At 43.8% G+C, this 13,983-nt stretch overlaps 1 protein-coding gene across 1 annotated transcript in view; it reads left to right on the forward strand.

Annotated features, from left to right (window-relative positions):
* Positions 1-13,983, forward strand: part of ZNF804B (zinc finger protein 804B) — a 367,431-nt gene that overhangs the window by 302,382 nt on the left and 51,066 nt on the right. The window contains exon 2 of the mRNA XM_056519086.1: positions 10,861-11,004. Coding sequence (XP_056375061.1) covers positions 10,861-11,004 — 144 coding nt within the window. The remainder of the gene's footprint in view (positions 1-10,860; positions 11,005-13,983) is intronic.

The raw sequence follows: 13,983 nt of genomic DNA on the forward strand, positions 1-13,983 counted from the left end.
CTATCTATCTCATATCTATCTATCTATCTCATATATATATATAGATATATATATATATATATAGTACAGACCAAAAGTTTGGACACACCTTCTCATTCAGAGTTTTCTTTATTTTCATGACTATGAGAATTGTAGATTCACACTGAAGGCATCAAAACTATGAATTAACACATGTGGAATTATATACATAACAAAAAAGTGTGAAAATATGTAATATTCTAGGTTCTAGCCACCGTTTGCTTTGATTACTGCTTTGCACACTCATTCTCTTGATGAGCTTCAAGAGGTAGTCACCTGAAATGGTCTTCCAACAGTCTTGAAGGAATTCCCAGAGATGCTTAGCACTTGTTGGCCCTTTTGCCTTCACTCTGCGGCCCAGCTTCCCCCAAACCATCTGGATTGGGTTCAGGTCCGGTGACTGTGGAGGCCAGGTCATCTTGCGCAGCACCCATCACTCTCCTTCTTGGTCAAATAGCCCTTACACAGCCTGGAGGTGTTTGGGGTCATTGTCCTGTTGAATAATAAATGATGGTTCAACTAAACGCAAACCGGATGGAATAGCAGCCGCTGCAAGATGCTGTGGTAGCCATGCTGGTTCAGTATGCCTTCAATTTTGAATAAATCCCCAACAGTGTCACCAGCAAAGCCCCCCCCCCCCAACACACACACCATCACACCTCCTCCCCCCACACCTCCCCCTCCACACCAGCACACCTGGGAAGTGAAAACCATTTCAGGTGACTACCTCTTGAATTTCAACAAGAGAAAGCCAAGAGTGTGCAAAGCCGTAATCAAAGCAAAAGGTGGCTACTTTGAAGAACCTAGAATATGACATATTTTCACACTTTTTTGTTATGTCTATAATCCCACACGTGTTAATTCATAGTTTTGATGCCTTCAGTGTGAATCTACAATTTTCATAGTCACGAAAATAAAGAAAACTCTGAATGAGAAGGTGTGTCCAAACTTTTGGTCTGTACTGTATATATATATATATATATATATATATATATATATATATATATAGTTCCTCCATCCTCATACAGCTAAAAACTGATTTGTAAGTACATATTTGTGGGGTTCTGAGTTTGCTCAGGCTGTAGTATAGATGAGTATATCCTTTAGGTAGTGCAGGGTTTTTCCTTTTCCCCATAAATAGTTATAGAATTTATAATGCTAAATTTCTGTGTTGTGCGGTTCTGTTTCTCCTCTAATTGGTTGATCCTCCGCATCTTCTAATCCACAGTTTAATAAAGTTTTATTCTGAAATACACATCGGAATGGAAAATTGTGAAATGGGAGAAGAATTAATGTGCGGAGGAGATCCCGCAGAACGCCACCAGCCGTAGATTTAACAGCTCATTTCACTTGTAGTGGGCGCCTCATGCAAACAGTTTCTTAAAAGAAGCTTTACAGGAGCGAAGTCATTATTATGTTATCCCCACAATCCGGCAAATGGAATCATTTCCAGCAGATTTCAATTATGCTGAAGGATGTTTGTATAAAAAAATATTTACATATATACTCAAGGATGGAATTTGTTCAGAATTTTCTCTATAGTTAGATGCAATAGGATCATTTAATTATTACTTGGTATAAGTTTAGGATGCGGTGATCCAAACACTTACCCAGCTCTACCGAAGGATTGGAGGGGGTGTCAGCACTGAGACCCTAACTGATCTAAACGTCTGTGCAACACATCAATTTAAATGACTGCACCAGTATTTTTCGCCCTATAGGACGCACCGGCATATAAGACGCACCCAATTTTAAAGGTGCAAAATCTAGAAAAAAAAGATTCTGAACCCAACAGTGATCTTCAACCTGCGGACCTCCATATGTTGCAAAACTACAACTCCCAGCATGCTGGGAGTTGTAGTTTTGCAACATCTGGAGGTCCGCAGGTTGAAGACCACTGGTATAGGAGGTAATACTCACGTGTCCCCGCCGCTCCGGACCTGTCACCGCTCGTCACCGCTGCTCTGGATGTCGCTCCATCGCTGTCGCCGCATCCCCGTGGTGTCCCCGACGCTCCGGACGTCTTCTTCCCCGGGATCCACGCTCTCCGTCGCCGTCATCACGTCGCCGTCATCACGTCGGTCCTATTGGATGACGGGACGGCGCGCGCGACCAAGTGATGACGTCGAAGGAGAGCGCCGGCCATGCAGGGGATCCCGGCACGGAGCAGTCACCGAGGAGGCAGGTAAGGTCCCTCCCGGTGTTTTGTAAGCTGTTCAGGACGCTGCGATTTCACAGCGGCGGTCCCGAACAGCCGGGTTACTGTCACTTTCGCTTCAGACGCGGTGGTCAGCTTTGATCGCCGCATCTGAAGGGTTAATACAGGGCATCACCGCGAACGGGGATGTCCTGTATTAGCCGCGGGTCCCGGCCATTGATGGCCACAGGGACCGCCACGATAGGTGTGTATTCGCCGTATAAGACGCACCGACTTTCCCCCCCAGTTTTGGGGAAGAAAAAGTGCGTCTTATACGGCGAAAAATTTGTCAGGTCCCATTAAGCTTAGTAACAACCATACAGTATACAGCTGGATACAGAAACCCCTCTAATGGTGTAAAATCGTTTACACCCATGTGTTTCAGGGAGAAAGAAAAAAAAACAGCAACAAAGCCTAAAAAATACAGAAATATGGAAACTGTTGACATCTGCATCATTTTTTCTTCCTCCACGGTATTAAAAGCCTTTAATTGGTGGTGGTCTGCTTAGGACAGGCACAATTAATTAGATTAGAAGACTTTTTTTTCCCTGGAGACATAGGCTATGTTAGCATGGGTGAATGTCCGCATGGAAAATCTCCATATGGACATTCCCAAAAATACTAAAGTGCTGGTGAAGTGGAAAAAACCTGTGACCCGTAGCCGAAGCTGACCTGAGCTCAGCGCTCTCATCCCTTCTCAGTGCTGATTGTTGTTAGAGGTTAGGATTAGGGTTATGATTAGGGATTGGGGTTAGGATTGGGGTAAGGGTTATGATTAGGGGTTAGGATTAGGGGTAAGGGTAAGGGGTTAATCCTTCCAGTACTTATCAGCTGCTGTATACTACACTGCTCAAAAAAATTAAGGGAACACTTAGATAACACATCCTAGATCTGAATGAATGAACTAATCGTATAAAATACTTTCGTCTTTACATAGTTGAATGCGCTGACAACAAAATCACACAAAAATTATCAATGGAAATCAAATTTATCAACCCATGGAGGTCTGGATATGGAGTCACACTCAAAATCACAGTGGAAAACCGCACTACAGGCGGATCCAACTTTATGTAATGTCCTTAAAACAAGTCACAATCAGGCTCAGTAGTGTGTGTGGCCTCCACGTGCCCGTATGACCTCCCTACAATGCCTGGGCATGATCCTGATGAGGTGGAGGATGGTCTCCTGGGGGATGTCCTCCCAGACCTGGACTAAAGCATCCGCCAACTCCTGGACAGTCTATGGTGCAACGTGGCATTGGTGGATGGAGCAAGACATGATGTCCCAGATGTGCTCAATCAGATTCAGGTCTGGGGAACGGGCGGGCCAGTCCATAGCATCAATGCCTTCCTCTTGTAGGAACTGCTGACACACTCCAGCCACATGAGGTCTAGCATTGTCTTGTATTAGGAGGAACCCAGGGCCACCTGCACCAGCATATGGTCTCACAAGGGGTCTGAGGATCTCATCTCGGTACCTAATGGCAGTCAGGCTACCTCTGGCAAGCACATGGAGGGCTGTGCGGACCCCAAAGAAACGCCACCCCACACCATTACTGACTCACCGCCAAACCGGTCATGCTGGAGGATGTTGCAGGCAGCAGAACGTTCTCCACGGCTTCGCCAGACTCTGTCGCGTCTGTCACATGTGGTCAGTGTGAACCTGCTTTCATCTATGAAGAGCACAGGGTGTCAGTGGGGAATTTACCAATTTTGGTGTTATCTGGCAAATGCCAAACGTCCTGCACGGTGTTGGGCTGTAAGCACAACCACCACCTGTGGACGTTGGTCCCTCATATCACCCTCATGGAGTCTGTTTCTGACCGTTTGAGTGGACATGCGCACATTTGTGACCTGCTGGAGGTCATTTTGCAGGGCTCTGGCAGTGCTTCTCCAGCTCCTCCTTGCACAAAGGCGGAGGTAGCGGTCCTGCTGCTGGGTTGTTGCCCTCCTACGGCCTCCTCCACGTCTCCTGATGTACTGGCCTGTCTCCTGGTAGCGCCTCCATGCTCTGGACACTATGCTGACAGACACAGCAAACCTTCTTGCCACAGCTCGCATTGATGTGCCATCCTGGATGAGCTGCACTACCTGAGCCACTTGTGTGGGTGTTAGACTCCGTCTCATGCTACCACTAGAGTGAAAGCACCACCAGCATTCAAAAGTGACCAAAACATCAGCCAATAAGCATAGGAACTGAGAAGTGGTCTGTGGTCACCACCTGCAGAACCACTCCTTTATTGGGGGTGTCTTGCTAATTGCCTATAATTTCCACCTGTTGTCTGTTCCATTTGTACAACAGCATGTGAAATTGATTGTCAATCAGTGTTCTTCCTGAGTGGACAGTGGGATTTCACAGAAGTGTCATTGACTTGGAGTTACATTGTGTTAAGTGTTCCCTTTACTTTTTTAAACAGTGTACAAAGGAAGTTAAGTTGTTCTTTTCTATCTGACCACAGTGCTCTCTGCTGACACCTCTGTTTATGTCAGGAACTGTCCAGAGCAGGAGCAAATCCCCATAGCAAACCTCTCCTGCTCTGGACAGTTCCTGACATGGACAGAGGTGTCAGCAGAGAGCACTGTGGTCAGACTGGAAAGAACTACACAACTTCCTCTGGATAATACTGCAGCTGATAACTGCTGGAAGGATTAAGATTTTTTAATAGAAGTAATGTACAAATCTGTTTAACTTTTTGGCACCAGTTCCCCTTTAACTCCAATAGTAATTATGTATCTATTATTTCTTTGTAAAGTCACTGTGACTTAATACCGATGCCAACTATTCTAATGAACATTATTACTTTGTAACCATCGTAGGGCAATAAATACAAAATAGAAACAATGCGCTTTCTCCGGAAATTAATGTGCTGTATAATTATGCGTAATTATTATGTATCAAGCCTCTGCAAAAAAAAAAAAAATCATTGTTTGATATAGACCATTAGGGCAGAATTTACACCACATCAGTTCCCTAATGGCAGCAATAAGTTGAATATCAGATTGTGTTAATGTATTAATCAAATAATTTCTTTCCCGGTAATTTTTGACGTCTAAAAAGGCGGAGAGCCCTATGGGAAAAAAAAAAACATCGCTAATATGTTTCCATTTGCAGCATATGTTCAGTATGTTTAAAAAGCAATCTGTGGTGTCACATTAACATATGCATCTCTCCTACTGTGGGTATATATTCTCCCACAGTATATTTTCCTACAGAGAAGCAAGAAGTAAAAATAATCTATGAGCCATTTTTTGTGGTTTTATACCGAAAAAGTACAAATTAACATTACAAAGCAAAAACAGGTGCAAAGGCAACACTACAATGGTTCTCAGCTTTGGGCGATCCCTTTCTAATAGAGCAATAAACTGGTTATCCAGGGGCCACTACAGCGAAAATTCAGTATAATATTATATGTTGGCCAATATTTGACTCCAGTCCAGTTTATCTTACTCCAACCTTTGTTTCGCTATATATTTAGCATCAGCTGATTTAGTAGGAAATGTAGTATTGTATCAGTTCACATTAATGCTGCACATAGACTTGCAGGTATTCTATAATTTTATTTAAAGAGTACTTGTCACCAAACTAAACTTTTAATATTGTTCCTTATGTAATTATAAGACACTTGCTGGCAAAATTCTCAACCTTTATGTGTTTTTAATGTGATTGAATAACCGGCCACTAGGTGGCTCTGTTCTGTTCCCTGCGCAAGACCAAGCTCAGGAAGTGCATGCGGGGCATGATGATGCACAGCTGTCGTAGGCTTCAGTGACATCGCGCCTGCTGGGGAACGCTCACTTTCTCCTGCCGGGAGCTCACACAATGTGAACAAGCTTTTTAAAGCTCTGAAAATTTTTTAAGGGCAGTAGGGGTGTTAGGAGTAGTTAGGGAATATAATCCGAGTTAGTTTAGAAAATATGGTTTGATGACAGGTACTCTTTAAGATGTGGCCTTGGCTGGAGGTGGGAGCAAGCAATCTCTCCACATGCTCAGCCTTCTTCCTGCCATTGACGAATGCTTGGTCCCCAGCCTCGTACATCCTGCTGAATGTAGCAGAGCTCTACTACATGTAACGGGATGTGTGCGGACAGCCACAAGGTGCAAGTGGGGTAGGGAGTTAAGTAGCAATGCATAGCATCAATACTTCACAGCACCTCCATGTGCCCAAGAACAGTAAGCAACAATCCACAGAGCAACCCTGCTTACGGTATGGGAGCAGGGACTTCTGTCAAAAAAAAGAGTCCCTGCTACTCAACATAGTATTGGTGGCACTCTAAACTAGGGTGCCATAGGAAATATATATACTAAGCAGGAGGCATATGTCACCTGCTCATTGAACACTTGCTGGGTCAGGCGTAGAGTGCTGGGCCTGGCACCTCACCGCTATCTTAGGGCGGAACCCATTTACTGGCCCAGTGAAAATGTATTCCTTGCTGCTCAGTCAGTACAGAAGCAGGGACTCCTGCCTTTGAGTCCCTAATGCTTTCATGGATTCACCTGAAATGTCAAATTTTGGGGGAAATTGATTCTAAACAAATGGATCTGCTCATTTATAATTACTAACATACATTTTATAGGTTAGCAAGAAGTGTGAGACAAAAGAAAAGGAGCAGGACTGCAGGAACAGACTACACAGAGTTTGTTTGTAGTCTGTTACCATGGAAACATTCATAAGAGCTTTAAAGAGGTACTCCACTGTCCCAGCGTTTGGAACATTTAGTTCCAAACTCTTGGAGTGGGTGGCGGGGTTTTGACGTTATGGCCACGCCCCTCATGATGTCACACCACACCCCCACAATGCAAGTCTATGGGAAGGGGTCATTACGCCCCCTCCCATAGACTTGCATTGAGGGGGCGTGGCTTGACATTACGAGGGGGTGAGACAGAGATGTCAGGACCCTGCCGCCCGCATCCAGTGTTCTAAACGAATGTCGTCTGCTGCACAGAGATCGCGGGGGTCCCGGCAGATCAGACATCTTATCCCCTATCCTTTGGATACGGGATAAGATATCTAGGGGCGGATTACCCCTTTAAACAAAATAAAGTAGAATAATTAAAATTAAAATAATTTCTTTTAATTTAGATGCGTTACAGCAATTACAGTTTTTTTTTTTTTTTTTTGCGCCAATGTGGATAAAGCTTGAAAAATGTCTTGAGTAACTAATAGGGAACAGATTAATGGCAAGAACCGGGCGAGAAAAAACCTGATCTGTAATTACTAAGTAACTTTAAAGTGTCTGTACTCCAGCTTCTCCCTTCACCTTGGCCTGTTTAGGTAATTGGTGCTGAACCTCTAATCTCCATCTCCATGTCCTCATATATATTTCATACACCTCATTCCCAAGGCAGGCTCTTTCAGGTTTTTCTATCCTATTAGTTGACCACAGTCTGTCCACAGACTACTTTCATTGGCAATCGATGCCCAACATCGCCAGCTGTCAGTAAGGATACGGAAGAAGCAAAACGAGATCTGTGATTTAAACAAGTGAAACGTTACAGAAAACCTTTTCTTTCATAGCTCGGTTTGGACAGGGCTTCTAAAAAGGAAGTTTGCGTTGTGAAATCATTTATTGTGTAGAGATGTAGCAGAGCCGAACCGATTCGTTAAAGGTAATAATGTATCAAGAAGAAATGTAGAGTCCTAGGCACCTGTCAATTAGCCCGCTGGATAGATATTAGTGTCTGATACAGTGTCCCGATGTCCAATAGTAATATGCAACAATTCTGGGGTGCTCACGTGGAAAATATAGTTGCAAAGATACTGTATATTGGAAGAATGAACGAAGCACTCACCAGATGCGTTGCGTTTAAAATCTTCAGCCTTTATTTCAAAGGTTTTCCCGAAGATAGATCAAGTCGGACACGGGCAGTGCGGGAGAGCTGGAGGGTGGAGTGGCGTGGGGGGATGGGCAACGGACCGTATCGCGCTGTGACGCGCTTCGTCAGGCCCCTCAGGGGCCTGACGAAGCGCGTCACAGCGCGATACGGTCCGTTGCCCATCCCCCCACGCCACTCCAGCTCTCCCGCACTGCCCGTGTCCGACTTGATCTATCTTCGGAAGACCTTTGAAATAAAGCCTGAAGATTTTAAACGCAACGTATCTGGTGAGTGCTTCGTTCATTCTTCCAATATACAGCTATTCGTTAATGGGGTACTCCGGTGGAAAACGTTTTTTTTTTTTTTTTTAAATCAATTGGTGCCAGAAAGTTAAACAGATTTGTAAATTACTTCTATTAAAAAAATCTTAATCCTAACAGGAACGTTCCCTTTTTTTCAAACCAAAATCATAATGACATTTGTATAGTGCGCATGCGCGATTCTATCTTTTAACTAAATAACACTATACCCTACTCTAGAACCTATCCGCTAAACTTACCTACCCTATCTAACACTAACTATCAATTCAGTATATCATTTGATTTTCTTTTTTTTTTTAAAAGCCCAGCACAGACCGTGTTCAATCTCCTCTCACAACCACATGAAACTGCAAAAAAAACGCTGCTGGGAAGAATCTTATATAGTGAAGGGAGGAGCAACTTTCCTATTGGTTGCTAGGGATGTTGCTAACCTCTGACAACTGTATTTGCATCCTTCTCATTGGCCCACAAGCTAATAGAAGGGAGGGATCCGTGTCCTCTGAAAGTGCTAATATTCGCAAATATTTGCATATTCGCATATACGAAATATTTGCGCTCCGCACCGACTCGCACAGTAAATAATATTGGAACCTCCTTTGGACCACAAGCTGGAAGCAGGGAGGGATGATCACTTTTTTCTACACAGCACACATCATTGTTGGGATATGTACTGTGAAGAAATAAAAAAAAAGGAATATTCATCATTACGAATATATAGCGCTATATTCTAAATATTTGCGCAATCGTGAAGTGCCGATATTCCAGGGTAAAAATTAGCATTTCGAATATTCGCGCTTAACACTATTGGCTATTATGGTATAAAAGTTTTCCCGTTGATTCCCATTGTCCCAAGACTGAATAATTTATGAAATGAAGAAGCAAAATAAATATGTAAAAAAATATATATACAGTACAGGGACCCCTTGACCTACAATGGTCCTGACATACGATCATTTCACCATACGATCAGTCTCAACATACGATGCTTTTGTATGTCGGGGCCATCGCATAAACGGCCATACGATCAGTCTCAGAGGCCATCGCATAAACGGCTATCCGACAGCGCAGACTGCTTCAGCGGCCACCGGATACCCGTTTATGGTGCCCCGTGTGCTGCGGTGATGATCACTTACCTGTCCTCGGGGCTCCGGCGCGTCCCCTTCAGGATCCCCTGCATGGCCGTCGCTCTCCTTCGTCGTCATCATGTCACCGCGCACACCGACCCGTCATCCAATAGGAGCGGCGTGCACAGCGACGTGATGACGGCAACAAAGGGCGACGATCCCCGGCAGCAGTGACGGTCCGGAGCAACGGGGACACGGCGACAGCAATGGAGGGCGACATCCAGGGCAGCGGTGACGGTCCGGAGCGGCCGGGACAGGTGAGTATAACTTCCTATACAGTACTTATCATTGCACGGATCCCTCAGCATACGATGGTTTCAACTAACGATGGTCCATCGTATGTTGGGGATCACTATATATATATATATATATATATATATATATATATATATATATATATAGGAAAACAAACAAAGCAGCCATGTGACTGTATACGAAGAGGCTGTGAGTATACTGATTGGCTGATGCTGTTACGGACATACGTCATTGAGACGCGCGGCGTCTGACGCATAGACAATGCGCTGGGCACCTCGCGCTAGACAGCGCGCAGGCGCAGTTATCCTTTTTACTTCCTGGATATGGAACAAGTGTACGTACGCGATAGAACATCCGTTCCTCCCCCCTCCCTGTAATCATAATTTTCACATGTATATCACCTGTCACTTGTTATTCAGTTATACCTGTACCTACATTTATGTAAAGTACTGTAAATTGGGTATGATGTTTACATACCCATCTTGTATCTACACACTATGTTATATGACATAATTTCTCCTTTTATGTACGTAATTTTGTGCACTTTTTGTACTACTTTTGTAAAATTAAGTTGTAAATTGGTTACCACATATATACTGGCAAGATGGTCACTAGAGTGTGCTTGAGAAAGGACGCAAGGGCGTCTGAAACGTTGCTCCGTTGGTTGGAATAAAGACCACTTCACGTTAATCTGGTGTGCTGCGGTTCATGTTTGCGGTCTATATATATATATATATATATATATATATATATATATATATATATACAGACAAGAAGGTGACCGCAGCACTCCAAATCAAGGTGCAAAAGTGTTTATTCCAGAGTTAATACAGGCAACGTTTCTGTGGCCTCACACCACCATTTTCACCGCCTTCTTGTCTGTATGATCCCTTGGACCCAGGACCGGGGTCCCTGAGACTGTCTGCACCCACTTACTACGGGCTTGGGAGTGCTGCTCTTCAACAAGTATATATATATATATATATATATATATATATCACTTTTAGAGTGTTCCAATTTATATAAAAAGTCTTTATTGTATAGTGAAATATACTGCAACCAGCCGCCATAGTGTCATTTTTCAGAACAAAAAAAAAATCTCAACGTTATTTTCTTTTTTGTTTTCTTACAGGGCTATGCGGAGACGGGAAAAAGCATAGCGAATGCTCTGGAGGATTTGAAGGCTAATTTCTATTGTGAATTATGTGACAAGCAATACCACAAGCACCAGGAGTTTGACAACCATATTAATTCTTATGACCACGCTCACAAGCAGGTAAGCTGGGAAATTCATGCTTACCGATGACCCATTAATATCTCTATCCAAAAACGTCCCTGAGATCTCCTGCCGGGAAGGGGGTCAAAGCAACGCAGCTGGCATTATTCTTCTTTTATTATCTATTTATTTTAATGAATAATTCCCGAGATTACTTCAAAGCATCAGATGCTTCTTCCCAACCTGCTGATACTAAATTCAGTCAAAAATAGAGACTTTCTTGCTTTAGGAAATATGCCTTGGGCTTCCTACCTGACTGTGAACTTTAGAGTGCCTAGTGAGAATAGTCACGTATAGTCTCCTCGTTACATTAAAGGGACACTCCCGTGGAAAACTTTTTTTTTTTTTTTAAATCAACTGGTGCCAGAAAGTTAAACAGATTTGTAAATTACTTCTATTAAAAAAATCATAATCTTTCCAGTACTTTTTAGGGTCTGTATACTACAGAGGAAATGGTTTTCTTTTTGGAACACAGAGCTCTCTGCTGACATCATGACCACAGTGATCTCTGCTGACATCTCTTTCCATTTTAGGAACTGTCCAGAGCAGCATATGTTTGCTATGGGGATTTTCTCCTACTCTGAACTGAAAGTTCTTAAAATGGACAGCAGAGGGCACTGTGGTCATAATGTCAGCAGAGAGCACTGTGCTGGTGATGTCAGCAGAGAGCTCTGTGTTCCAAAAAGAAAACAATTTCCTCTGTAATATTCAGCAGCAAATAAGTACTGGAAGGATTATGATTTTTTTTAATAGAAGTCATTTACAAATCTGTTTAACTTTCTGGCACCAGTTGATTTAAAAAAAATAAAAATAAAAGTTTTCCATGGAAGTACCCCTTTAAAAGCATTACTCATGGCCCAAAAAAAAAACATTTTTAATTTGGATTTTTTGATATTTGAGTATTATTTTAGTGTGAGCGCGACGTTACACACCGCCCCCTCATGTCGTCACGCCCCGCCCCCTCAATGCAAGTCTATTGGAGGGGGTGTAACTAGTGAAGACAGGAACTCCGGTGGATGTGGATCCGCTGGACCTGTGTGGCAGATGACTCAGACCGTACCAGGGAACGGAGTCTAAGGTGCCGCTGGTTTTCACCAAAGCCGGACACAAAGCGGGATGGACTTGCTGCGGCAGGCGGCACCCAGGTCTCTACTCCTGGCACGGCTCGACCACACAGGCAGCTGAGGAGATGCGAGGCACAGGAGGGATAAGGCACCTCGTAGTCTGGATAGCAGAAGGTCAGGGCAGGCGGCACAGTAGCATAGTCAAGACGTAGCAGGAGTTCAGTAGGCAAGCGGCAGATGAGCAAGGTCAAAAGTCACAAAGCAAGGGATCAGATACACGGCAAGGCAATAATGAGGAACGCTTTCTATAAAGCACAAGGCAACAAAGATCTGACAGGGGACTGAGGAGGGTGGAGGAATTTATAAATGAGCCACAGGTGAATTACACTAATGAGCGTACTGGGCCTTTAAATCTTAAAGCTTCGGCGTGCGTGCGCCTTAGGGGATGGGGACACGCACCGGAGCAGAGAGGCAGAGGCAGGAGAAACACCCGGAGAAACATGCGGGCGCTTCCCGCGATGCGAGTCCCAGCCCTGTCGGCAGCAGAAGGTAAGGGGAACATGCATAACGTAACAATCTAGAGTACAACAATATGGCACCTGATGGTCCTAAAGGGGTACTCCGGCCCTAAGATGTCTGATCGTGGGGGTCCCGCCGCTGGGGACCCCCGCAATCTAGCATGCAGCACCCACGTGTGAGCACTGCAGGAAACGCTGGAGGCTCCAAGTCTTATGCCTCCCAACCACAGGGACAGAGTATCGGGACGTTACGAGTCGTGATAAGATGTTTTAGGGCCAGAGTACCCCTTTGTCTTAGGGCCAGAATACCCCTTTATTATGAAGGCACATGTGTGGTGTCGTACAGCTTCCATGACATGTGCATTAGGCCTTGGGCAGCACATACCTCCTACGGTCTGTACTAGTTGCAAATTCTAGACAAAGTTCCACAGCTCCCCCGATAGGCCCTGGTCGCACTATGAAGCTGCTGATGGACTACAAGGCCCAGTCTCATTAGGTCGTGTAAGGGCGTAAAGTTCCACAACAGCAAGAAAGCCTTGAGTTCTAATAGAAGGAAACGAGGTGAAATTTTATCCAGGGAAACCTCTCTGTGCCTAATTCCTACTTTGCGTATAATTACTAGTGTAATTGTATAATTGCACATCATCATAAGCTACACATCATTTTTTATAATTTAGAATTTTTGCATAGTAAATACGTGTAACCTATAATTTCATTTCCACCAAAGGTTTGCCGCACATTGTTCTGTTACACCATAATTGAGAACATTGCAAAATAAGCTCAATGTCGCTGCTTCTATTGACCCTCGTGCAGTGTTTGATGTGGGCCTGCCATCAGCAGAGTTAATTATAGCCTATAATATACCGTTCTTTGTAAAGAGAAATAAATACAACTGCTATACTGACCTTCCTTTATCCGAAGGAATTTTACAGATCACTACACTAGATTACTCATTGTCCTTTAACATTTCTCTTCCAGCTGCTGTAAGTTAACAGCAGAATGTCTGATGTATATAAAAAGTCACAGTTGACAGGGGCTCAAGGGGGTGGTAAAAAACATAAAAACAACGAGTTGGTAGTGTTGAGCGCGAATATTCGTAATGCAAATTTTAACCGCAAATATAGGCAAATGTCCGCAGATATCGGCAAATATCGGCGCGCATGCGCACTGTACAAATTTTATTACGATTTTCCCATGGAAAAAAAGGGAACGAACATAGCGAATATGCAAATTTTGCAAACATAGGACGAATATTCGTCCATACATTCACGAAATATTGCGAATTCGAATATTGCCCCTGCATGGGCATCCTCAGGATACTGTGGTGGACATGGATAAACACTAATTTTAACTGTAAGAGTATCCCAATGCTCCCAACAGTTGAAAAAACTTCTAAT

This window comes from Hyla sarda, chromosome 5 (genome assembly GCF_029499605.1).
Source record: "Hyla sarda isolate aHylSar1 chromosome 5, aHylSar1.hap1, whole genome shotgun sequence".
NCBI lineage: Eukaryota > Metazoa > Chordata > Amphibia > Anura > Hylidae > Hyla > Hyla sarda.